Source organism: Panulirus ornatus, chromosome 3 (genome assembly GCF_036320965.1).
Source record: "Panulirus ornatus isolate Po-2019 chromosome 3, ASM3632096v1, whole genome shotgun sequence".
In the NCBI taxonomy this organism is placed as follows: domain Eukaryota; kingdom Metazoa; phylum Arthropoda; class Malacostraca; order Decapoda; family Palinuridae; genus Panulirus; species Panulirus ornatus.
In genome coordinates this window covers 43,247,694-43,272,139 of record NC_092226.1, presented here as the reverse complement: position 1 = coordinate 43,272,139, position 24,446 = coordinate 43,247,694, and the positions used below count along the sequence as shown (strand labels likewise).

The following is a 24,446-nucleotide window of genomic DNA, read 5'->3' as shown; positions in this document are numbered from 1 at the left end:
CTGGTGATTAGGAACACCTGGTTCAAAAAGAGAGATATACAAAAATATACATATGTGAGTAGGAGAGATAGTGAAAGGGCATTACTGGATTACATGTTAATTGATAGGAATGTAAAAGAAAGACTTTTGGATGTTATTGTGATGAGAGGGGCAGCTGGAGGGATGTCTGACCACTATCTTGTGGAGGCGAAGGTGAACATTAGTAGAGGTTTTTGAAAAAAGAAGAGAGAATGTTGGGGAGAAGAGAGTAGTGAGAGTAAGTGAGCTTGGAAAGGAGATTTATGTGAGGGAGTATCAGGAGAGATTGAGTGTAGAAAGGCAAAAGGTGAGAGCAAATGATGTGAGGGGAGTGGGTGAGGAATGGGATGTATTCAGAAAAGCAGTGATGGCTTGCGCAAAAAGAAGCATGTGACATGAGAAAGGTGGGAGGTGGGCAGATTAGAAAGGGTAGGGAGTGATGGGATGAAGAAGTAAGGTTGTTAGTGGAAGAGAAAAGAGAGGCATTTGGATGATACTTGCAGGGAAATAGTGCAAATGACTGGGAGATGTATAAAAGAAAGTGGAAGGAGGTCAAGAGAAAGGTGCAAGGGTTGAAAAAGAGGGCAAATGAGAGCTGGGGTGAGGGAGCATCATTAAATTTTAGGGAGAATAAAATGATGATTGAGAGGGTAAAGGCATGTACTGAGCATCAGTTTGGGGAAGAGCAGTGTGGTTTCAGAAGTGGTAGAGGATGTGTGGATCAGGTGTTTGCTTTAAAGAATGTATGTGAGAAATACTTAGAAAAACAGATGGATTTGTATGCAGCATTTATGGATCTAGAGAAGGCATATCATAGCATGGATAGAGATGTGGGAGGTAAGTTGCCAGAAGCACTGAAATGTTTTAACCAAGGATGTAAGGTATGTGTACAAGTAGGAAGAGAGGAAAGTGATTGGTTCTCAGTGAATGGCAGTTGCGGCCGGAGTGCATAATGTCTCCATGGTCGTTTAATTTGTTTATAGATGGAGTGGTTAGGGAGGTGAATGAAAGAATTTTGGAGAGAAGGGCAAGGATGCATTACGTTGTGGATGAGTGGGGCATGGGAAGTGAGTCGGTTGTTTGCTGTTGATACAGTGCTGGTGGCTGATTCGGGTGAAAAACTGCAGAAGTTGGTGACTGAGTTTGGTAAAGTGTGTGAAAGAAGAAAGTTGAGAGTAAATGTGAATAAGAGCAAGGTTATTAGGTTCAGTAGGGTTGAGGGCCAAGCTAATTGGGAGGTAAATTTGAAAGGAGAAAAATTGGAGGAAGTGAAGTGTTTTAGATATCTGGGAGTGGACTTAGCAGCGGATGGAACCACAGAAGTGGAAGCGAGTCACAGGGTGGGGGAGGGAGCGAAGGTTCTGGGAGCCATGAAGAATGAGTGGAAGGCGAAAACATTAACCTGGAGAGCAAAAATGGGTATGTTTGAAGGAATAGTGGTTCCAACACTGTTATATGATTGCAAGGCATGGGCTATAGATAGGGTTGTGTGGAAGAGGGTGGATGCATTGGAAATAAAATGTTTGAAGACAACATGTTGCATGAGGGGGTTTGATCGAGTAAGTAATGAAAGGGTAAGAGAGGTGTGGTAATAAAAAGTGTGGCTGAGAGAGCATTGGAAGGTGTGTTGAAATGGTTTGGGCACATGGAGAGAATGAGTGAGGAGAGATTGACAAAGAGGATATATGTGTCAGTGAGGAAAATTTGACAAAGAGGTTACATGTGTCAGAGGTGGAGGGAAGAAGGAGACCAAATTGGAAGTGGATGGATGGAGTGAAAAAGATTTTGAGCGATCGAGGCCTGAACATAGAAGATGAAGAAAGGCGTGCAAGGAATAGAGTGAACTGGAATGATGTGGTGTACTGGGGTCGACGTGCTGTCAATGGATAGAACCAGGGCATGTGAAGCGTCTGGGGTAAACCATGGAAAGGTGTGTGGGGCCTGGATGTGGAAAGGGAGCTGTGGTTTTGGTGCATTACACATTACAGATGGAAGAGGAGGGGGAGGAGGATGAAGGGAGGAGGAGGAGGAGGAGGAGGAGGAGGAGGAGGAGGAGCAGGAGATTTCATGTGTGGTGGGGTGGTGACGGAGATGGATGAAGGCAGCAAGTATAAATATGTACAAGTGTATATATGTATGTTTGTGTATGCATATGTATGTATATGTGCATGTGTGGGCATTTATGCATATACATGTGTATGTGGGTGGGTTAGGATATTCTTTCGTCTGTTTTCTTGCACTACCTCAGTGACGTGGGAGACAGCGATTAAGTATAATAATAAAATAAATTATACTAAAATCAAAGAATGATCAAGAATACCCTAATGATATGAGTAATAAGCCTGATGAGCTGTGTGATGTTAGATCTGACCCTTACGACTCAGTCTGTCATGTGAAAACCTAAGCAGAACAAAAATCAGAGGCTCAAATAAGATGGGGTAATTTTCCTATCCATCTTTGAGATAGGTGTAAAGGCAAATACCGAGACAATAGCAAACTAACTAATCATGTATTTGCATCTTCACATTACATCCCAATGATTTAACTTTCATTTCAATGGCATTAATACCATGCAAGAATACATATATTACAAGAAAATAAAATAGTAAGGGTGAAATAATATCTTACCATTTGGAATGTCTTGGATAGGTCTTCATTGGTGATGTCAAGCACCTTCGGGGAGAAGACTGTGCCTTGGTCATACACCTGCAGCACTAACAGACCATATGTGAAGGGGGACACATTCAACATGTTAAGCAGTGTTGCCTCGCTAGCACCCACCTTGTCTCCTTCCTTCATTAGTTGCACATCATTCTGGGAAAGGCAAAATCCTATGAAAAATCTGTTACAGTGGGCATATCTGACTCAATGGGATTCTACCTTAATTAGACTTTCCCAATACAGAACATGTGATTTCTCCAGTAACTCAGATTGAAACCTGGAGTTCAATTGCCAGGAACCAAGGTAATGTGATGAGAGGTTTTGTGAAATTTACAGTGGGGCAGTAGAAACATGGGTAATTCAAGCTTCAAATACAGAGGGGATGTTAGAAAAAAGGGAAGAATGCTTTAACCCCTTAACATAATGATGATATTCTATGAGCTGATTGACACCTCTAGATGGATGGCCAAACATTGAGATTTGCACCTAAATTTCATGCCTGGATGGTGGCTGCAATTTATCATCGTCCAGTCATGCTAAGGAGAGCCCATTTTTGTGTACTTTCTAAGGAAACTGAGTATCTTTTAGCTAAGTATCTAGGCCTACAATGATCCTTAATTATCAAACAATCATTTAGAGACTGGTTCTTCCACCAATAATAAGTTGACCACTATACCAGAGGATAAGGTTTCCAAGCAAAAGTAAAGACAGTACTGTCAGTGCCTGCCTAACAGGAGGAGCCAGTAATTCTACAATTTTTAGTTTTGTTCCTATAAAAAAAAATCATCCATGAATGACATTGATATCAAGATTTATTACATTACATAAAACAGTAAATAGTAATAAATTAATCAGTGTAAACATTACCACATGCAGTGGAAACTCATCTAACACTAAGGCCTTAATACTACACTTTCTGGAGTAAATGTAGAGGATAAAATACATTTACGCCTAAAGAGAGATTTCATATTATAGGAATATCTTCAAAACTGTTTTTTTTTTTTTTTTTTTCCCAAACTATTCGCCATTTCCCGCGTTAGCGAGGTAGCGTTAAGAACAGAGGACTGGGCCATTGAGGGAATATCCTCACCTGGCCCCCTTCTCTGTTCCTTCTTTTGGAAAAATTAAAAAAATTGAGAGGGGAGGATTTCCAGCCCCCCGCTCTCTTCCCTTTTAGTTGCCTTCTACGACACGCAGGGAATACGTGGGAAGTATTCTTTCTCCCCTATCCCAAGGGATAAAAAACTGTAGTTAAATATGCTTTAAAATCTTGAAAAATCTGACTTTTGTGGGATGAAAAGAAAAACACAGCGACAACTATGGTTTCATAAAAGACAGTAAAAAGCAAAGGAGCTTCAAGATGTGCAGTGGTAAAGATATACAAACCAACTTTTGCTAGGTATGAGGGCACAAGGAATAAGTAATGCAGTATATAAAAGTAAGAACAGAGAAAATTTGAAATGAAAATTGTGAATGAGGCTGAAAAAATCCAAAACTTATCCAAATCAGGCTATAGGATTCTGAGAGAAGAAATGCTGTGAGGATAATGTGAGGATATGAGAGGAACTGTACTAGTGAGACGGAGCACAGATTAGGTTTCAGAGGATACTTAAAAGATGGAGAGGATGCCTAACAGGGTATACATGTCAGAAGTGGAGGGTAAAGAGGGAAGCTAAGGAAGGTGTGGAAGAAAAAATTAAAGAATCTTTGAAGGTTCAGGGCCTGAACATACAAGAGGGTGTGAGGTATAAGAATGATACAGTGAAATGGAATGATACGGTGATACGTAGTAGTCAGGGGAAACAACAGAATGGTCTGTGGGGTCTGGTTGTAGACAGGGGGCTGCAGTTTTGGTACTTTGTACATGACTACTAAAGAGTGGATGTGAGCAAATAAGTTTACTGCTTTGTCTTTTCCCGACAATTCCTCGCTAATGTGGGGAAAAAAAAAAAATTTTGTCCCACAAAATGGTCATGGTCCAACTGAAATTTCACCATGTGTGTGGAAGATACGTGCAGACATATTAAACAAAACTCTTGTTCAAGATATTGCCTGAGAAAGACAACAAGCCCAAAGGGTGGAAAGGAGCAAACACCATACCTGTCTATAGAGAATGAGACTGGGAACAGGAAATGAACTACTAGTCAATGATGAGTGTAATCTCTGATATTATATAAAAGATAATCAGAAAGAAAATGTCCAACTTTCAACACAGGAGAAATTATCCATGTGAAAAACAGCATGGCTTTAGGGAAAAGTTATGTGTAACAAACCACTCACATTTCTACGAAAGATCTGTCTTAGTCAGGAGTGAAGGCTGAGTGAACTGCTTGCATTTGGATTACCAGAAAGCACTTGACATTGAATTGCATACAAGGATGATTTAGATGCTGATCACCAGGTAGGAATATGGAAGAACTCCTTTGATGAATATTAACTAAGTAGAAGCACACAAAGGATGCATGTCAGAGGAGCCTTCCCAAGCTGGGGTGAGGTTACCAAGAGTGCCACAGGGTTCTATTGTAGGACCACTCCTTTTGATTTCTGCAAGTTACTTGCCATAAGGAATGGACTCCTTTGTAAATATGATGCACATGATGTGAGAAACTGCAGAAGCTGGTGACTGAGTTTGGTAAAGTGTGTGGAAGAAGAAAGTTAAGAGTAAATGTGAATAAGAGCAAGGTTATTAGGTACAGTAGGGTTGAGGGTCAAGTCAATTGGGAGGTGAGTTTGAATGGAGAAAAACTAGAGGAAGTGAAGTGTTTTAGATATCTGGGAGTGGATCTGGCAGCGGATGGAACCATGGAAGCGGAAGTGGATCATAGGGTGGGGGAGGGGGCGAAAATTCTGGGGGCCTTGAAGAATGTGTGGAAGTCGAGAACATTATCTTGGAAAGCAAAAATAGGTATGTTTGAAGGAATAGTGGTTCCAACAATGTTGTATGGTTGCGAGGCGTGGGCTATGGATAGAGTTGTGCGCAGGAGGATGGATGTGCTGGAAATGAGATGTTTGAGGACAATGTGTGGTGTGAGGTGGTTTGATCGAGTGAGTAACGTAAGGGTAAGAGAGATGTGTGGAAATAAAATGAGCGTGGTTGAGAGAGCAGAAGAGGGTGTTTTGAAGTGGTTTGGGCACATGGAGAGGATGAGTGAGGAAAGATTGACCAAGAGGATATATGTGTCGGAGGTGGAGGGAGCAAGGAGAAGAGGGAGACCAAATTGGAGGTGGAAAGATGGAGTGAAAAAGATATTGTGTGATCGGGGCCTGAACATGCAGGAGGGTGAAAGGAGGGCAAGGAATAGAGTGAATTGGAGCGATGTGGTATACCGGGGTTAACGTGCTGTCAGTGGATTGAATCAAGGCATGTGAATCGTCTGGGGTAAACCATGGAAAGCTGTGTAGGTATGTATATTTGCGTGTGTGGACGTATGTATATACATGTGTATGGGGGGGGGGGGGGGTGGGCCATTTCTTTCGTCTGTTTCCTTGCGCTACCTCGCAAACGCGGGAGACAGCAACAAAGTATATAAAAAAAAAAAAAAAAAAAAAAAAAAAAAATGATCCAAAGGACATGAGGGAAGTGAAAAGCCTGAAGGACTGCATCACCTTAATAAAAGACATAGCAACCTTGACAAAATCTGAAATTGGTATGATACATAGATAATTTAGTTCAACCAGTGTAAATGTAACATAACAAGTCACTGTTCACGATAGCCTAAATATCATCCTCATCTAGCTCGAAACAAGCTCTAGGAATCTGATTGTGTGATTAAGACTTAGGAGTCAACATCATCCCTAATCTGTCACCAGAATTCCATCTTTGGAAAATTAAGGAGACCATCTATCATTCTTGCTTGAAAATACTGCAGCTGCAGTGAATTTCATGGATAAAGAAGTAGCAGGGAAGCACTTGGAAAACAAACAAGGCCACATTTGTTCACACTCAGTCTCTAGCTGTCAGGTGTAATGCACCAAAACCACTGCTCTCTATCCACCTCCAGGCCCCAGAGACCTTTTCATGGTTTACTCCTCCAGACACTTCCCATGCAATGGTTCAGTCCATTGACAACACATCAACCCCAGTATACTATATCGTTCCAATTCACTCTATTCCTTGCAGGCCTCTCACCCTTCTGTATGTTCAGGCCCCAGTCGCTCAAAATCTTTTTCACTCTATCCTTTCACCTCCAATTTGGTCTCCTGCCTCCGCTTGTTTCCTCCACTTTTGACATTTATATCCTCTTTGTCAATCTTTCCTCACTCATTCTCTCCATATGTCCAAACCATTTCTGCTCTCTCAACCACACTCTTTATTTCCACACATTTCTCTTACCCTTTCATTACTTACTCGATCAAATCACCTCAAACCACATATTTTCCCCAAACATTTCATTTCCAATGCATCCACCATCCTCCATACAACCCTATCTATATAGCCCATGCCTCGCAACCATGTAACAAATGTTCTTACCACTATTCCTTCAAACATACCCATTTTTGTTCTCCGAGATAACTTTCTCTCCTTCCAAACATTCTTTATCACTCCCAGAACTTTGCCCTCTCCCCCACCCTGTGACTCACTTCTGCTTCCATGGTTCCATCCAATGATAAGTCCACTCCCAGATATCTAAAACACTTCACTTCCTCTAATTTTTCTCCATTCAAACTTACACCCCAATTAACTTGTCCATTAACCCTATTGAATCTAATAACCTTGATCTTGGTCACATTTACTCTCAACTTTCTCCTCTCACACACTTTTCCAAACTCAGTCACCAACTTTTGCAGTTTCTCACACGAGTCAGCCACTAGAGCTGTATCATACACTGGCGAACAACAACTAACACTTCCCAGGCCCTCTCATTCCCAAAAGACTGCATACTCGCCTCTCTCTCCAAAATTCTTGCATTTACCTCCCAAATCAACCCAACCATAAACACATCAAACAGCCATGGCGACCTCCAAAATCATCCCATCCATAAACACATTAAACAGCCATGGGGACATCATACAACTCTGCTGCAAACTGACATTCACTGGGAACCGATCACTCTCCTCTCTTCCTACTCATACACACGCCTTACATCCTTGGTAAAAACTCTTCTCTCACAACCAAACAACTTGACCTCTACCAATGAATTATCCAATGCATTAAAAAATCCTTCAAAGTACTTACTCCATCTCAACTTCATCATTGCCTGTTACTGATTCCCCATCTGCCCCCGTCGCTGATGTTCCCACATCATCTTGTTTTTCACACTATTAAACACCTTCCACTATACCCTCTTGACCTCCAACAACTTTCTCTTGTACATCAACCCCTGCACCCTCTTGACCTCCCAACAACTTTCTCTTGTATATATCCCAATCATTCACATGCCTTTCCTGTAAATACCACCCATATACTTCTCTTCTCTTTTACTACCAACTATACTTACAAACAACAAAAGAAATGAAGTAAATATTTTCAAGTTGAAAGCTGAAGCAGTAGCAGATATGTTGCATTTGAAAAAATAAATGACATGCAAAATTACTAAATGCAGTGAGCATATCATTATTTTGACTGTGAGGGTGCAAATAATGAGGATTGTTGACTTGAAACGAAATATTAATCACGTATATTCTTAAAGATACCTATAGTACTGCTTGCAATCACTCTACTTGGCAAATCTTTCCATGTGTGTGTAACAACCTTGTTGATGAAAAAGTACTTTGCCTCATTCGAGGTAAATCGTTTGCCCATGTCTGTTTCCCCTACTACTAGTAAAATCAGACAAATTAAGTCTTATTCAACTTGATGGATAAAGATCATCACAGCCTTTGATCATTTCTAATACTTGTATTCTATCACCTCTTAACCTCTTTTCTATGCAAAACTGATTCATTTTGTTACATCTAATATCACAGAATTTGTTTCTCAGTCTGGGAAACATCTTGGTACTCTACCCTTTCCATTTGGCCTCTGTCTATTTTTGGGTAGGTTGAGCCAAAGTGAACACAATATTGAAGATGGGGATGAACCAATGAATCTTAAAGGGGCTGGATGATTTCCCTTAAACTTAAATTCGAAAGTTCTATCAATGAAATCAAGAGCTTTGTTCTTTTCTCTGCTTCTGTGGACTGCATACTTGCTTTTAGATCACATGAGATTATCATATCTCAATTTTCTAACTCATATAATTTTTGAAGTTCAACAGAATTCATATTACATCTTGCTGTTTCGTTTTTACCACAAATAAGTAAATCTGTGCACTTAACAATATCAAAATTCACTTGCCACTTACGAGTTCTGTTTATCAGTTTGTCAGATGAAGATACAGACATTCATGTTCATTTGTAAACTATTTCCCAGATATGTATCATCAATGAATTTTGATATCTTGCAATGCATCCTATTATCAGTTTCATTAATATACGAGAAAAAGAACTGATCCCAAAATTGATCCTCGTGGCATTCCAAGTATTACATCTAACCATTCTGAGGCCTGACCATGAATTACAACTCTTTGTTTATGGCCGGTTAACCAATTCCAAAGAAGTATAACCCCATCAATATCATGTGACTTAATTTTTGCTAGTAATGTTTGATGCATAAAAGCTTTTTGAAAGTCTAGATATATATAAAAATAAATGCTTTACTTCTGTCGCACAAAATGATTACATAAATGAAATTAGGCACATTTATCAGGCGAGCAATTCCATCAAAAACCATGCTGCGAAACACTAAGTACTGGTTCTCTAATTGGTTTACAATTACATCTTGAATGACAGTTCCCCTTAGTTTTACAACCACATATGTTAATGCTGTAGGACAAAAATTTCAAGCAGTGACTTGTTATCTTTTTTAATATTAGTGTTCTATTAGCAAACTTCTATTCATCTGGGTCATTTCCTGTAGTGAATGATTTATTAAAAAGGGCAGTCAAAGGCTAACTATCTCATTTTATGCCTCTTTCACTGTTTTTGGATAAAACTTATCATGACATGGTTTAATTTTCATTGTTTATTGCTTAAAGTATATCTTTGGCTTTTATGTCAATTCCTTGAAGAACATTACCCTCTCTTATTAATAAAACTGGATTTGAGAAATGGGTTGTGTCTTCAATCATCACCATTTTCCTTAATTAATGGACCTATTGACTGGATAATGACTCTTGATTCTTTTTTTTTTTTTTTATACTTTTATACTTTGTCGCTGTCTCCCGCGTTTGCGAGGTAGCGCAAGGAAACAGACGAAAGAAATGGCCCCCCCCCCCCCATACACATGTACATACACACGTCCACACACGCAAATATACATACCTACACAGCTTTCCATGGTTTACCCCAGACGCTTCACATGCCTTGATTCAATCCACTGACAGCACGTCAACCCCGGTATACCACATCGCTCCAATTCACTCTATTCCTTGCCCTCCTTTCACCCTCCTGCATGTTCAGGCCCCGATCACACAAAATCTTTTTCACTCCATCTTTCCACCTCCAATTTGGTCTCCCTCTTCTCCTCATTCCCTCCACCTCCGACACATATATCCTCTTGGTCAATCTTTCCTCACTCATTCTCTCCATGTGCCCAAACCATTTCAAAACACCCTCTTCTGCTCTCTCAACCACGCTCTTTTTATTTCCACACATCTCTCTTACCCTTACGTTCCTTACTCGATCAAAACACCTCACACCACACATTGTCCTCAAACATCTCATTTCCAGCACATCCATCCTCCTGCGCACAACTCTATCCATAGCCCACGCCTCGCAACCATACAGCATTGTTGGAACCACTATTCCTTCAAACATACCCATTTTTGCTTTCCGAGATAATGTTCTCGACTTCCACACATTTTTCAAGGCTCCCAAAATTTTCGCCCCCTCCCCCACCCTATGATCCACTTCCGCTTCCATGGTTCCATCCGCTGACAGATCCACTCTTGATTCTAACAACTGTAAAATTAATTAGGGTCTCTAGTACTATTTTCAGCAATATATGCTTTACATTGACATTTGCTACGTCATATAACTCTCTTACTTTATGCAAATTTACATACCTTTCTGTATCATGTTGGTTACTAGATTCTATGTTTAAGAAGAGCTACATTCTTAGACAACAGGCACTTTTTTTTATTGTTCCACCACCTTGGTTTCATTTTAGAAACATCACCTAGTATATGCACAGGTACATATGTTCCCTCTGCTGCTTTGAAGGTTATTGTAAGGCTTTTCCAAGCTATGCTCATGTCATTTTCTTTGACCATCATTCCTGGTTTGCCGGTTAAGGGCAATGCAAAAATCATAAAAATTTGCATGTTTGAGAACAGGTATTTTATCATGATTGTCATTCTGACTAAAAAACATGCAGGGTTGAAAATGACCTCAAAAGCAATTTGTTGGTGATCACTTGCACCAAACTTTACTCCAACTTCAATGCAATTAACAAGATTCTTATTTGTAGTAAGAACTAAATCTAATATATTCTTGTCATGATTATGTTTCTCAACTAATTGGATAAGGGCACTATAAAAAAAATCTAGGTAAAGTCCATGCCCAGTGGTACTGAAAAGGGATTCCCTCCATTTAGATTATGTTAAAATCTCTTACAATGATACAATCTTCTTGTTTAATGACAATTTTCTGCAAGCTCATCACAAAATCTTTTGTCTACCTCTGGTGGCTGTGGAAGTAGAAGTGGAAGGATGGAATGAAAAAGATTCTGAGCGATCAGGGCCTGAACATTACAGGAGGGTGAGAGGCCTGCAAGGAATAGAGTGAATTGGAACAATGTGGTGTAATGAAGACGATGTGCAGTCATTGGACTGAACCAGGGCATTGGAAATGTCTGGAGTAAACCAGGAAAGGTCTGTGGGGCCTGGATGTGGATGGGGAGCTCTGGTCTTGGTGCATAGCACATGACACCTAGAGACTGAGTGTGAACGACTGTGGCCTTTTTTTTTTTGTCTTTTTCTGGCACTACCTTGCTGAGGCAGAGGATAGCGATGCTGTTTCCTGTGGGGCAGGGTAGTGCCAAGAATGGATGTAGGTAAGCAAGTATGAATATGTACACCCTTATTTGAAGTAAGAACTAAATCTAATAAATTCTTATCATGATTCTGTTTCTCAACTAATTGGATAAGGGCACTATAAAAAAAATTTAGGTAAGAGTCCATGCCCAGAGTTACTGGAAAGGGATTCTCTCCATTTAGATAATGTTAAAATCTCTTACATTATACAATCTTCTTGTCTAATGACAATTTTCTGCAAGCTCATCACAAAATCTTTTGTCTACCTCTGGTGTCTGTGGAGTTGGAGGTGGAAGGATGGAGTGTAAAAGATTTTGAGCAATCAGGGCTGGAACATAAAGGAGGGTGAGAGGCATGCAAGGAATAGAGTGAACTGGAACAATGTGGTATACTGGAGTCGACGTGCTGTTACTGCACTGAACCAGGGCATTTGAAATGTCTGGAGTACACCATGGAAAGGTCTGTGGGGCCTGGAGGTGGATGGAGAGCTCTGGTTTTGGTGCATAGCACGACAGCTAGCGAGTGAGTGTGAACGATTGTGGCCTTTTTATGTCTGTTTTTCTGGCACTAACTCACTGAAGCAGAGGATAGTGATGCTGTTTCCTGTGGGGCAGGGTAGCACCAAGAATGGATGTAGGCAAGCAAGTATGAACATGTACATCCTCAATTGTAGTAAAAACTAAATCTAATAAATTCTCATCATGATTATGTTTCTCAACTAATTGGATAAGGGCACTATCAGGAAAATTTAGGTAGAGTCCATGCCCAGAGGAAAGGGATTCTTTCATTTAGATAATAATAAAATCTCTTACAATGATACAATCTTGTTTAATGACAATTTTCTGCAAGCTCATCACAAAATCTTTTGTCTATCTCTGGTGTCTGTGGAAGGATGGAGTGAAAAAGACTTTGAGATCGGGGCCTGAACATACAGGAGGGTGAGAGGTGTATAGAGTGAATTGGAACAATGTGGTATACCAGAGTCAACATGCTGTCAATGGACTGAACCAGGGCATTTGAAATGTTTGGAGTTAACCACGGAAAGATCTGTGGGGCCTGGATGTGGATGGGGAGCTCTGGTTTTGTCACATAACACATGACTGCTAAAGACTGAGTGCGAACAATTGTGGCCTTTTTATTTGTCTTTTTCTGGCACTACCTCGCTGAAGCAGAGGATAGCTATTTGTCTATTTTTCTGGCAATAACTCACTAAAGCAGAGGATAGCGATGCTGTTTCCTGTGGGGCAGGGTAGCGCCAGGAATGGATGTAGGCAAGCAAGAATGAAAATGTACATTCTTATTTGTAGTAAGAACTAAATCTAATAAATTCTCGTCATGATTCTGTTTCTCAACTAATTGGATAAGGGCACTATCAAGAAAATTTAGGTAGAGTCCATGTTAAAATCTCTTACAATGATACAATCTTCTTGTTTAATGACAATTTTCTACAAGCTCTGGTGTCTGTGGAGTTGGAAGGATGGAGGGAAAAAGATTTTGAGTGACTGTGGCCTGAACATACAGGATGGTGAAAGGTATGCAAAGAATAGAGTGAATTGGAACAATGTGGTATACTGGGGTCAATGTGCTGTCAATGAACTTAACCAGGGAATGTGAAACATCTGGGGTGAACCTTGGAAAGGTTGGTGGGGCCTGGATGTGGATAGGGAGCTGTGGTTTTGGTGCATTACACATGACAGCTTGAGAGTGAGTGTGAACTATTGTGGCCTTTTCTTGTCTGTTTTCCTGATGCTACCTCACTGAAGCAAGGGGTAGCGATGCTGTTTCCTGTGAGGCAGGGTAGCGCCAGGAATGGATGTAAGCAAGCAAGTATAGGTACATCCTTATTTGTAGTAAGCAAGCAGGTATATGTACATCCATATTTGTGGTAAGAAATAAATCTAATATATTCTCGTCATGATTATGTTTCTCAACTAATTGGATAAGGGCACTATCAAGAAAATGTAGGTAGAGTCCACTCCCAGTGGTACTGGAATGGGATTCACTCTATTTAGATAATGTTAAAATCTCCTACTATGAAAGAATCTTGTTCATGACAATCTTCTGCACGCTGATCATAAAATCCTTTGTCTACCTCTGGTGACTGTGGAGGTGGAAGGATGGAGTGAAAAAGATTTTGATTGATCAGGGCCTGAACATACAGAAAGGCGAGAGACAGAGTGTAAATGAATGTGGCCATTTTTGTCTATTTTCCTAGCGTACCTGGCTGAAGCAGGGGGTAGTGATGCTGTTTCCTGTGGGACGGGGTAGCGCCAGGAATGGATATACACAAGCAAGTGTGAATATGTATGTGTATATATGCATATCTGTGTATGTGAATGTATAAAAGTGTATATGTTGATATGTATATGTGTGTGTATTGGTGTTTATGTATGTATATGCGTATATGAGTGGATGGGCCATTCTTTGCTTCCTGATGCTACCTTGCTGACACAGGAAACAGCGCTTAAGTATAATAAAGATATATTTCATTTATTCATTTATTATACTCTGTCATTGTCTCCCGCATTAGCGAGGTAGCTCAAGGAAACAGACGAAAGAATGGCCAAACCCACCCACATACACATGTATATAAACGCCCACAGATGAACATATACATACCTATACATTTCAACATACACGTACATATACATACACAGACATGTACATGTATACAAAAGTACATATTCATACATATTGCTTCCATCCATTTCCAGCCGCTACTGCGCCACACATGAAATGGCATCCCCACCTCCTCAGCACCCATGCGAGGTAGCGCTAGGAAAAGACAACAAAGGCCACATTCCTTCACACTCAGTCTCTAGCTGTCATGTGTAATGAACCAAAATCACAGCTCCCTTTCCACATCCAGGCCCAACAGAACTTTCCATGGTTTAACCCAGACATTTCACATGCCCTGGGTCAATCCATTGACAGCACGTTGACCCAGTACACCATATCATTCCAATTCACTCTATTCCTTGCATGCCTTTCACCCTCCTGTATGTTCAGGCCCTGATCGCTCAAAATCCTCTTGACTCCATCCTTCCACCTCCAATTTGGTCTCACGCTTCTCATTCCCCACACCTCTGACACATATATCCTCTTTGTCAATCTTTCCACACTAATTCTCTCCATGTGATCAAATCATTTCAATACACCCTCTTCTGCTCTCAACCACGGTCTTTTTATTACCATACATATCTCTTACCCTTTCATTACTTACTCGATCAAACCACCTCACACCACATATTGTCCTCAAACATCTCACTTCCAACACATCCACCCTCCTCTGCACCACCCTATCAATAGCCCATGCCTCACAACTATATATATTTGTTGGAACCACTATTCCTTCAAACATACCCATTTTTGCTTTCCGAGATAGCATTCTCGCCTTCCACACTTTCTTCAATGCTCCCAGACCCTTCACCCCCTCCCCCACCCTGTGAATCACTTCCGCTTCCATGGTTCCATCCGCTGCCAAATCCACTCCCAGGTATCTAAAACACTTCACTTCCTCCAGATTTTCTCCATTCAAACTTACCTCCCAATGCACTTGTCCCTCAAACCTAATGAACCTAATAAACATGCTCTTATTCACATTTACTCAGTCGCCAACTTCTGCAGTTTCTCACACGAATCAGCCACCAGTGCTGTATCATCAGCGAACAACAACTGCCTCACTTCCCAAGCTCTCTCATCCACAACAGACTGCATACTTGCCCCTTTCCAAAACTCTTCCATTCACCTCCCTAACATCCCTATCCATAAACAAACAACCATGGGGACATCATGCACCCCTGACACAAACCAACATTCACTGGGAACCAATCACTTTCCTCTCTTCCTACTCGTACACATGCCTTACATCCTCAATAAAAACTTTGCACTGCTTCTAGCAATTTACCTCCCACACCATATACTCTTAGAACCTTCCACAGAGCATCTCTATCAACTCTATCATATGCCTTCTCCAGATCCATAAATGCTACAAACAAATCCATTTGTTTTTCTAAGTACTTCTCACATACATTCTTCAAAACAAACACCTGATCCATGAATCCTCTACCACTTCTGAAACCACACTGCTCTTCCCCAATCTGATGCTCTGTCCATGCCTTCACCCTCTCAATCGATACCCTCCCATATAATTTCCCAGGAATACTCAACAGATTTACACCTCTGTAACTTGAACACTCTATATCCCCTCTGCCTTTGTACAACAGCACTATGCATGCATTCCACCAATCCTCAGGTACTTCACCATGAACCATACATACATTGAATATCCTCAACAAGTCAACAACACAGTCACCCCCTTTTTTAATAAATTCCATGGCAATACCATCCAAACCTGCCGCCTTGCCGGCTTTCATCTTCCGCAAAGCTTTCACTACCCCTTCTCTGCTTACCAAATCATTCTCCCTGACCCTTTCACTTCAACCACCAACTTGACCAAAACACCCTATGTCTCCCACATTCAAACACATTTAACCTTCAAAATACTCACTCCATCTCCCTCTCTCTTCAACACTACTTGTTATTATCTCCCCATTTGCCTCCTTCACCAATGTTCCCATTTGTTCTCTTGTCTTACGCACTTTATTTACATCATTCCAATACATCTTTTTATTCTCCCTAAAATTTAATGATACTCTCTCACCTCAACTCTCATTTGCCCTCTTTTTCACCTCTTGCACCTAATATATATACATATATATATATATATATATATATATCTTTCATTTTGGTCACATGGAGAGAATGAGTGAGGAAAGATTGACCAAGAGGATATATGTGTCAGAGGGAACGAGGAGAAGAGGGAGACCAAATTGGACGTGGAAAGATGGAGTGAAAAAGATTTTGTGTGATCGGGGCCTGAACATGCAGGAGGGTGAAAGGAGGGCAAGGAATAGAGTGAATTGGAGCGATGTGGTATACCGGGGTTGACATGCTGTCAGTGGATTGAATCAAGGCATGTGAAGCGTCTGGGGTAAACCATGGAAAGCTGTGTAGGTATGTATATCTGCGTGTGCGGACGTATATATATACATGTGTGTGAGGGTGGGTTGGGCCATTTCTTTCGTCTGTTTCCTTGCGCTACCTCGCAAACGCGGGAGACCGAAAAAAAAAAAGAAAAAAAAAACAACTTTCATTTCTACAAAAATTGAAGTTGACTTTCCCAATGGCAAAATTTTTCTTCAACTCGATTTAAATGAGCTTTAAAAAAGAGACCACCACCACCTACTTTATTCTCCCTATCCTATTCATCCCTTTTAAACAATAGTGTATCCTAGTACTGAGTATTCGGCAAGGAAATTTCAATTTTGATATCAAACCAAGATTCCGAAATGGCAATCCCTTCATGAAACCAACTAGTTCTGGGTTAGGAAGGTTGTTCACTTCCATAAATTCGGTCAGGTTTACCTCTCAGGATTCTTAAAATAATCTAATGATGAGCAATAGTAATACTATCGGTCTACAGTTTTTTGGGACTGCTCAGCTTCCATCTTCATAGAGTGGATCAATGTGAATCAGTTGCAGACTATCGGGAATGATGCCAGAATCTAGACTTTCTCCAGAGGATACCTAATCCATGTGCTAGAGGTGACTCACATTTCTTTATACCCCCCTACCTAGAGTATACTATGATTGGGTGGTATGGAAGGTAGATTCAAGGGATCTACTTTATGCTGGGGGTAATGGGCATGGGATGTCAAGTACTTGATGCTGACCTGACCTTGGTGGCAGACTCCAAAGAGAAACTCGAGAAACTAGTGACAGGATTTTGGTGTGTGAGAAAAGAGAAAGTTAAAAGTAAATATGAACAAAATCAATATGGTATAGCAGGAAAATGAGATAGGATGGTTTCAGTGAAGTCTGAATTGGAAGAACTGAAGTTAGTCATACTTTTGGAAAGGGAGCTATGGTCCTTCTTGCATCTGCGGGTGTGGAAGGAAGAAGTCAGTGTCTCTTTCAGTAAAGACGATTATGTTTGAAGATACAGAAGTCCCAAAAGTGTTGTGGATGAACTCTCCTCACACCATATTAATCTTCAGTAAATTTACTTCCAATAAGGCCACTGTCTTCCATTCTTCTGCATTTAGGGTCCAGAAGTCATCCATAAAACCATGATATTGTTACAATACTTTAAATATACCCATCTTTGTCCTAACAGGCAATGACTTCTTCCTCACACTCCTTTGTGCACCCATAATCTGACCATCGTCTTCCATTATGTGACTCACTTCAGCACCAATGATTTCAACCACTACCATGTCCACTCCCATATACTTCTTCCACTTCCTCCAGGTTTTCCCTAGTCAAATTAAAACCATCATGTTTCAGCTACTGCTGCATCTCATTGGCTTAATCTTGTTCACATTTCCTCTCAACTTACTTTTCTCAAACTTTCCCAGCTTAGTAGTCTGCTGTAAAAGCCATAAGATCTGCAAACAGCCGCTAATTCAACTCCCATGACCCCTGACCCGACCTTGCATGGAACCCACCTTTAACTTAAAGACACACATTAAACTCAATGCTACCTAATCCATAAACTGATTAAAGAGCAACAATAAAAATCAAACAACTTTGACATACACTCACCACCAGGGACCACTCACATGCCTTATTATCCCATGAAAAACTACTCACTGCATTTACTAACTTTACATCTATTCCTTCAACATCATATGATTTCTCAAGATCTCATTGAGGATAATGCAATAAATAAACAATCTTTTGACCTACACTACCAAACTGAGATGAAAAATCCAAGTAAATAAGTACCTTTTTAATAATATCCAACAAACCCTAAAAAATATTTTTCATAAAGGACAAAAAATAAACAACTCTGACTATACAATCCTTCAACTTACGACAATTTCAATCGTGCCCCTGGAAATCTTGGTTGGGATCTGCAAAGCCTGGAAGAAACTAGTCTTCTCAGGACCAAGACCAGTGTTCTGAGCTGGGATGGTCACAGCACATGGAGCAACAGCTCCAGGACGAGCAGGGGCCTTTTTCTTGTTAGCCAACAGCTTGTCGCGCACATCAACAAGGTCATCATTGGTGAAGACAAACCCCACATTGTTCACGATATGAGGAAGCAACCTATCAAAGGAAAAAGCTTACTAATACCTCTTCAACCCACTTTCTCTGTTTAACTTATGGATATATTCATGAGGCAAATTTAAAAAAAACAAATATTTGAAATTTTCAAGAACATAAAGTAACACTAAAGCAACATTCAACCTCAATTAAATGGGAATTATTTTTGCCTTGAGAGTCTGGAAATTATTTTTGCCGTGACAGTCTGGTGATGAAATCTCATGATCAAACTAGGAAAAGACAAATAATAGTTCTGATTGCTCACATCCATCCCTAGTTCTTAAGTACAATGCGCCAAAACCAGAGCCCATCACACACAGTCAAGCCCCACAGACTGTCTCATATGCCCTGATTAAGTCCACTGACATCAAATCTTCCTACTTTTAACATATCACATTCACCACACCTCTGTAACATCCTTAAATGTTCAGGCAGTGATATCTCAGAGCACCTTTCACTTCATCCTTCCATTTGCTCCCTCAACCTGTCACAAATTCTCTTACTTGTTCTTTCTTTCCTCATACTTTTGTTCTGTCCAAATCGTTTCAGCACACATTGGTCTGCTCTCTCAATCAGACCATGCTTACTCCCTTAACTTATTCGAATACTGTCATTCCCATCATAATCAACTAACTTCACACCCAATACCTATACAGGCATTTAATTTTCAACACATCCAACCTCTCTCGTTGTTCTCCATTAAAAGCCCAAGATTTGCATCCATAAAACACCAAATGGTCTACTATATCTTCAACAATACCCATCTTTGCTCTGACAGAAACAGACTTCTTATTCCACACACACTCTCTGATGCACAATATCCCATGCATGCCTTTCACCTCCCTGCATGTTCAGCAGCCAATCACTCAAAATCTTTTTCACTCAATAATTCCACCTCCAGTTTAGTCTCCTCCTCCTTGTCCTTTTAACTTCTGACACATATTTCCTCTTTGTCAACCTCTAATCACTCATTCTGGATGCAGATTCCTGTCAGAAACTGCTGACATTGCTGAATGAGTCTGGAGGACTGTGTAAAAGGAGAAAGTTGGGAGTAAATATGAATTAGGCCAAGTTATAATGTTTAGCAGGGGAGAGGGAAAGGTTAGCTGGGGTGTGAGTTTGAACAAAGAAAATTTGGAGGAAGTGAAATGTTTCAGATACCTAGGGGTGGACAAAGCTGCAAATGGGGCCATGAAATACAAATGAGTCATAGATTGAGAGAAGGGGTAAGGGCAAAGGATTTGGAAAGCACTGAACAATGTGTGTAAAGAGAAGTCACCATCTGGGAGGCAAAAATGAGTATGTTTGACAGTACATTAGTCCCAACAATGTTGTATGGATGTGAGGCATAGGCCATGAATGAGGATATGTGGAGAGGATGGAAGAGCAATAAATGAGATATCTGAGGATGATATGAGGTGTCAGGTAGTTTGATCATGCAAGGAATAAAAGGTTAAAAAGTGTGGCTGAGAGAACTGATGAGGGTGTGTTGACAATCTGGACACAGAAAATGGGTGAGGAGAGGTTGACAAAAATGATCCATGAGTCGAAAGTGAAGGGGACATGGAGAAGACCAAACTGACGATGGAAGGATGGAATTAAAGATTTTGAGTGATTGGGGACCAAACATGCAAGAAGGAAAGGCGGGAATGTGACTTAGTGAACTGGCGTAATGTGGCATACTGGGGTCAACAGGTTGTCTAAAAGACTGAACCGGGGTATGTGAATCAGCCAAGGGAAACCACAGAAAGGTCTACAAGGCCTGGTTGTGGATAGGAACATACATCCATCCAAAACCACACTTCCCAGACAAATACGAGTCACACTCTCCCATTTATCTGGATATCATCTATCACTTAAACACTACAAACATCGTTTCAGCATATTCCAAGACCATTCCTACCCATGACGGAACTACTATAAGGAAGACAACAAGCACTGATCACTTAACTGCTCCACACTTTCTGCACACAGACACACATCACAAAACTTTAAGACCTGTTTTCCCAAAAGATAGATGAGGCTAGTGCCGAGTCCAACAGGAGCCATGTAAGGATAGCAGGGACTCCTTAGGAAAGAAGGTATGGTATATACACACACTCATACATACATACACCCAGGGTGAATCATATATGTTTTACTTACTTTTCCAGAGCTGGGATGTTCTCCAAATGGCCACGGATTGCCTTGCGCATCATAGTGTTCTTCCCCATCAGTACAACCGCATAGCCACGCAGAGCCACACGGATCTCCTGCATCTGCCTGGAGCCCACATTGTCAGCACCAACTATGAAACAACGGCTATACTCATCAAAAAGCTGGGTGATCTTCGTGAAGTAATTAGCTTTCCACGTTGATTTATCCACCCTAACCATCTTGAATTTGTGGATTAAGGCACCGATGAAACGGACTTAGGGACTGGAAAGAAAATGTAATCTTGAGAATTTCAGAGAAATTTAGTTAAGTGTGGCTATATGTTACATAGTTTGAACATCATTATGTACACAGATCTGTTATGCTAAACCTGCAAACCATACCAACCACACTCTGATAAATACACTTGAGAGTCTGTAGACAGACAGAAATTCAGTTAAGGACATAATTACCTTCACTTGGTGATTAAAGTTGGGCTACTACCACAGATGTTACAAAACACTAAACAAAGTTATTTCTGTTGTTCTGACACCAGAAAATACATAAACACTAAACAAAGTTACTTTGGGGGAAAAAATCAACCCTAAGGTAAATCATATTAAAAAGACAGAAATCCATATCGCCACATTCATATGACATCTTTTCAAGAGATTGAAAGACTGATCAAGTTGACACAAAAAGTAAAAAAGATGCAATGAGGTACACCCTAAAGTATTCTTCAGTAGAGATTTAAGGAATACATGAAAATACTGTACTTTGAAAAAAAAAAAAACTGTGGACCCAATTCATTTTGCTAAAAAACTGCTATTACTTACAAGTCTACGAATACAATTCACGTAACAAACTTTTACTGTACTATATATCATGTCTACACAGATAGAAAAATAAGTTCAAAGGAAATCTGACAAAACAAATCTATCAAGACATTTTGAGAAACAGCATGCAACTCACAGCCCATACAAGAATTTCAGTATTATTAATGAAAGGTAATGCAAGTTGACTATGGCCCATAACTGCAATACTGGTAATACATATATATATAATGACATCAACCTTCATTTTTTGAACATGAAGAATAGGTAACCCCTTTACACCTCATACCAAACATGAACTCCATTATGCAAAAAAGATAATTAAGCAAAATTACTGGAGCAGATGAAAGAAATTTTAAAAAATAATATGCAATCACTTAAAACTAATTTACAAAGTGATTGGTACATGTCCCTTTTCAGGCAAGATAAAAAGGATGAAAAGTTTTTGAAATGCTATTCAATCTCACATCAATCATAGTTCACAAAAAATGTACGCTGTTTTCCTTTGTTTCTGTTACTCTTATTCTGAGTGAATTGCCAACAAATTTTCACTTATACACAGCTGAATCTCTAAGATGTAATAAATACAACAACCTAAAAGAGTAAGGGATGTCAACATCAGTGTATTCAACATGTGTGACAACCCCATAAGGGTTTAGTGTGGAGTTACAGATGATATTTCTAAGTATTCTCTTTTTCCTTCCTTAATGACCTGGAAAAAGTAACTGAACACCCAAAATCACCTTTGCTCTTCCGACACATCAAGTCTTTTTCACTTCTGAACCCCTTTCAAAAGTTACACCATTTCTGCCCACTTAAGGTCCTTCAACCAAAATCATATTTCCATCACTTCTTGTTGGGCAGGCCCACCTTCTTCTATCTCTGCCTTGAAATGCCAACTTTGGCACTTTGAGAAAACTCACTTTTCATTCTTGCACTGTTTTACTATTTCTCAGCATTGTTTCACTAGACGGGTGCCTTGTGTACTGAACGCATATCAGAGGTTATGTAGGCTGAGACTGGGGTATATATCCCATCTTCAACTAAATGAATCTCCCCTTAGTCATGGTATAACAGCTCCTACTCTGAAGCCTGTTGCATTATGGACTCAGCATGCAATGCCATGAAACTCTTAACTTCCACTGAAATCCACTTCACTTGTTCATTTTTGCATAGAATCACAGCAAAACCATTCTTTGTAAAGCAAACCTTCATAGATAAAAAAAAAATGTGCATGTCTGATTTCTGACAAATCAATCAGCTCACTAACCTAACACATCTCAAATAACTTATGTAATTCAAACGTTCTGCTTCTCTGTTTCCTAGAAAGGAGATTGCTCTTGTGACCTGATTAATCTACAGCTAACTCTCCAAATGTTACAGCCCATTCTTCTTAGTTCATATTTTCTTATAATTCAACTTGGAGGATTTTGTTTCTAGTCCTCCACACCTATCTCCTTCCAATAAACCTATGCCTGTGTTAAGCTAATGCAGGGTCTTTAAGCACTCTCCCAGGAATATAACCTAGTTGGCATACCTCCTCAAGTCCTACGGGGTGCTGTGTGTACCCCTGAGCTAACTCTGATTCTTGTTCAACAGTTTTGCCTGTCTAAATCTTACCTTCCTCTTGAAAGCATGCCTTGGTGCAGCCCATCCCTTAGAAAGGAGATTGCTCTAACCCCTTTAACCGTGCCACAGTAGCTTTTGACGAGTCTTCCCCTCCTATCCTATCAAAAGTGGTGTTTCTCAGGATTCTGTCCTATTGTTCCTATTCGAATCAATATTCACCCTTAGCCTGATAATTCACATTGATTTATGTCTGTACCACTGAGATACCACTGGTATCACTGGAGAAAAATGTAGCTTAGACATTGAAGCTTATTGATACAGTGGTTAAATTGATGAGAACTGCTATTGACGTTTGTGTAAATAAATTATACATTTCCTTTTTTCCATAGCCAGAGGTTGAACCATTATGTGACATTCATTTTTTTTTTTTTTTTTCAAGCTAGAAGTTTCAGTTTTCTAAATTGTTTCTTACATTTTTCATATGTATATATATGTATGTGTGTGTGTGTGTATATGTGCGTATGTATGTGTATGTGTGTGTATGTGTATCTGTATATATATATATATGTATATTATCCCTGGGGATAGGGGTGAAAGAATACTTCCCACGTATTCCTCGCGTGTCGTAGAAAGCGACTAGAGGGGACGGGAGCGGGGGGCCAGAAATCCTCCCCTCCTTGTATTAACTTTCTAATATGGGAAACAGAAGAAGGAGTCACGCGGGGAGTGCTCATCCTCCTCGAAGGCTCAGAGTGGGGTGCCTAAATGTGTGTGGATGTAACCAAGATGTGAAAAAAGGAGAGATAGGTAGTATGTTTGAGGAAAGGAACCTGGATGTTTTGGCTCTGAGTGAAACGAAGCTCAAGGGTAAAGGGGAAGAGTGGTTTGGGAATGTCTGGGGAGTAAAGTCAGGGGTTAGTGAGAGGACAAGAGCAAGGGAAGGAGTAGCAATACTCCTGAAACAGGAGTTGTGGGAGTATGTGATAGAGTGTAAGAAAGTAAATTCTCGATTAATATGGGTAAAACTGAAAGTTGATGGAGAGGGGTGGGTGATTATTGGTGCATATGCACCTGGGCATGAGAAGAAAGATCAAGAGAGGCAAGTGTT

General features: G+C 40.2%; 1 protein-coding gene across 2 annotated transcripts in view; it reads right to left on the bottom strand.

The window, feature by feature from the left end:
- RpLP0 (ribosomal protein LP0) overlaps positions 1-24,446 on the bottom strand; it is a 64,388-nt gene that overhangs the window by 21,461 nt on the left and 18,481 nt on the right. For both annotated transcript variants that reach the window (XM_071687483.1, XM_071687474.1), the window contains exons 2-4: positions 20,949-21,221; positions 18,572-18,806; positions 2,647-2,832 (exon numbers count right to left, since the gene is read on the bottom strand). In XM_071687483.1, the coding sequence (XP_071543584.1) occupies positions 2,647-2,832; positions 18,572-18,806; positions 20,949-21,178 (651 nt within the window). In that variant the 5' untranslated portion in view covers positions 21,179-21,221. The remainder of the gene's footprint in view (positions 1-2,646; positions 2,833-18,571; positions 18,807-20,948; positions 21,222-24,446) is intronic.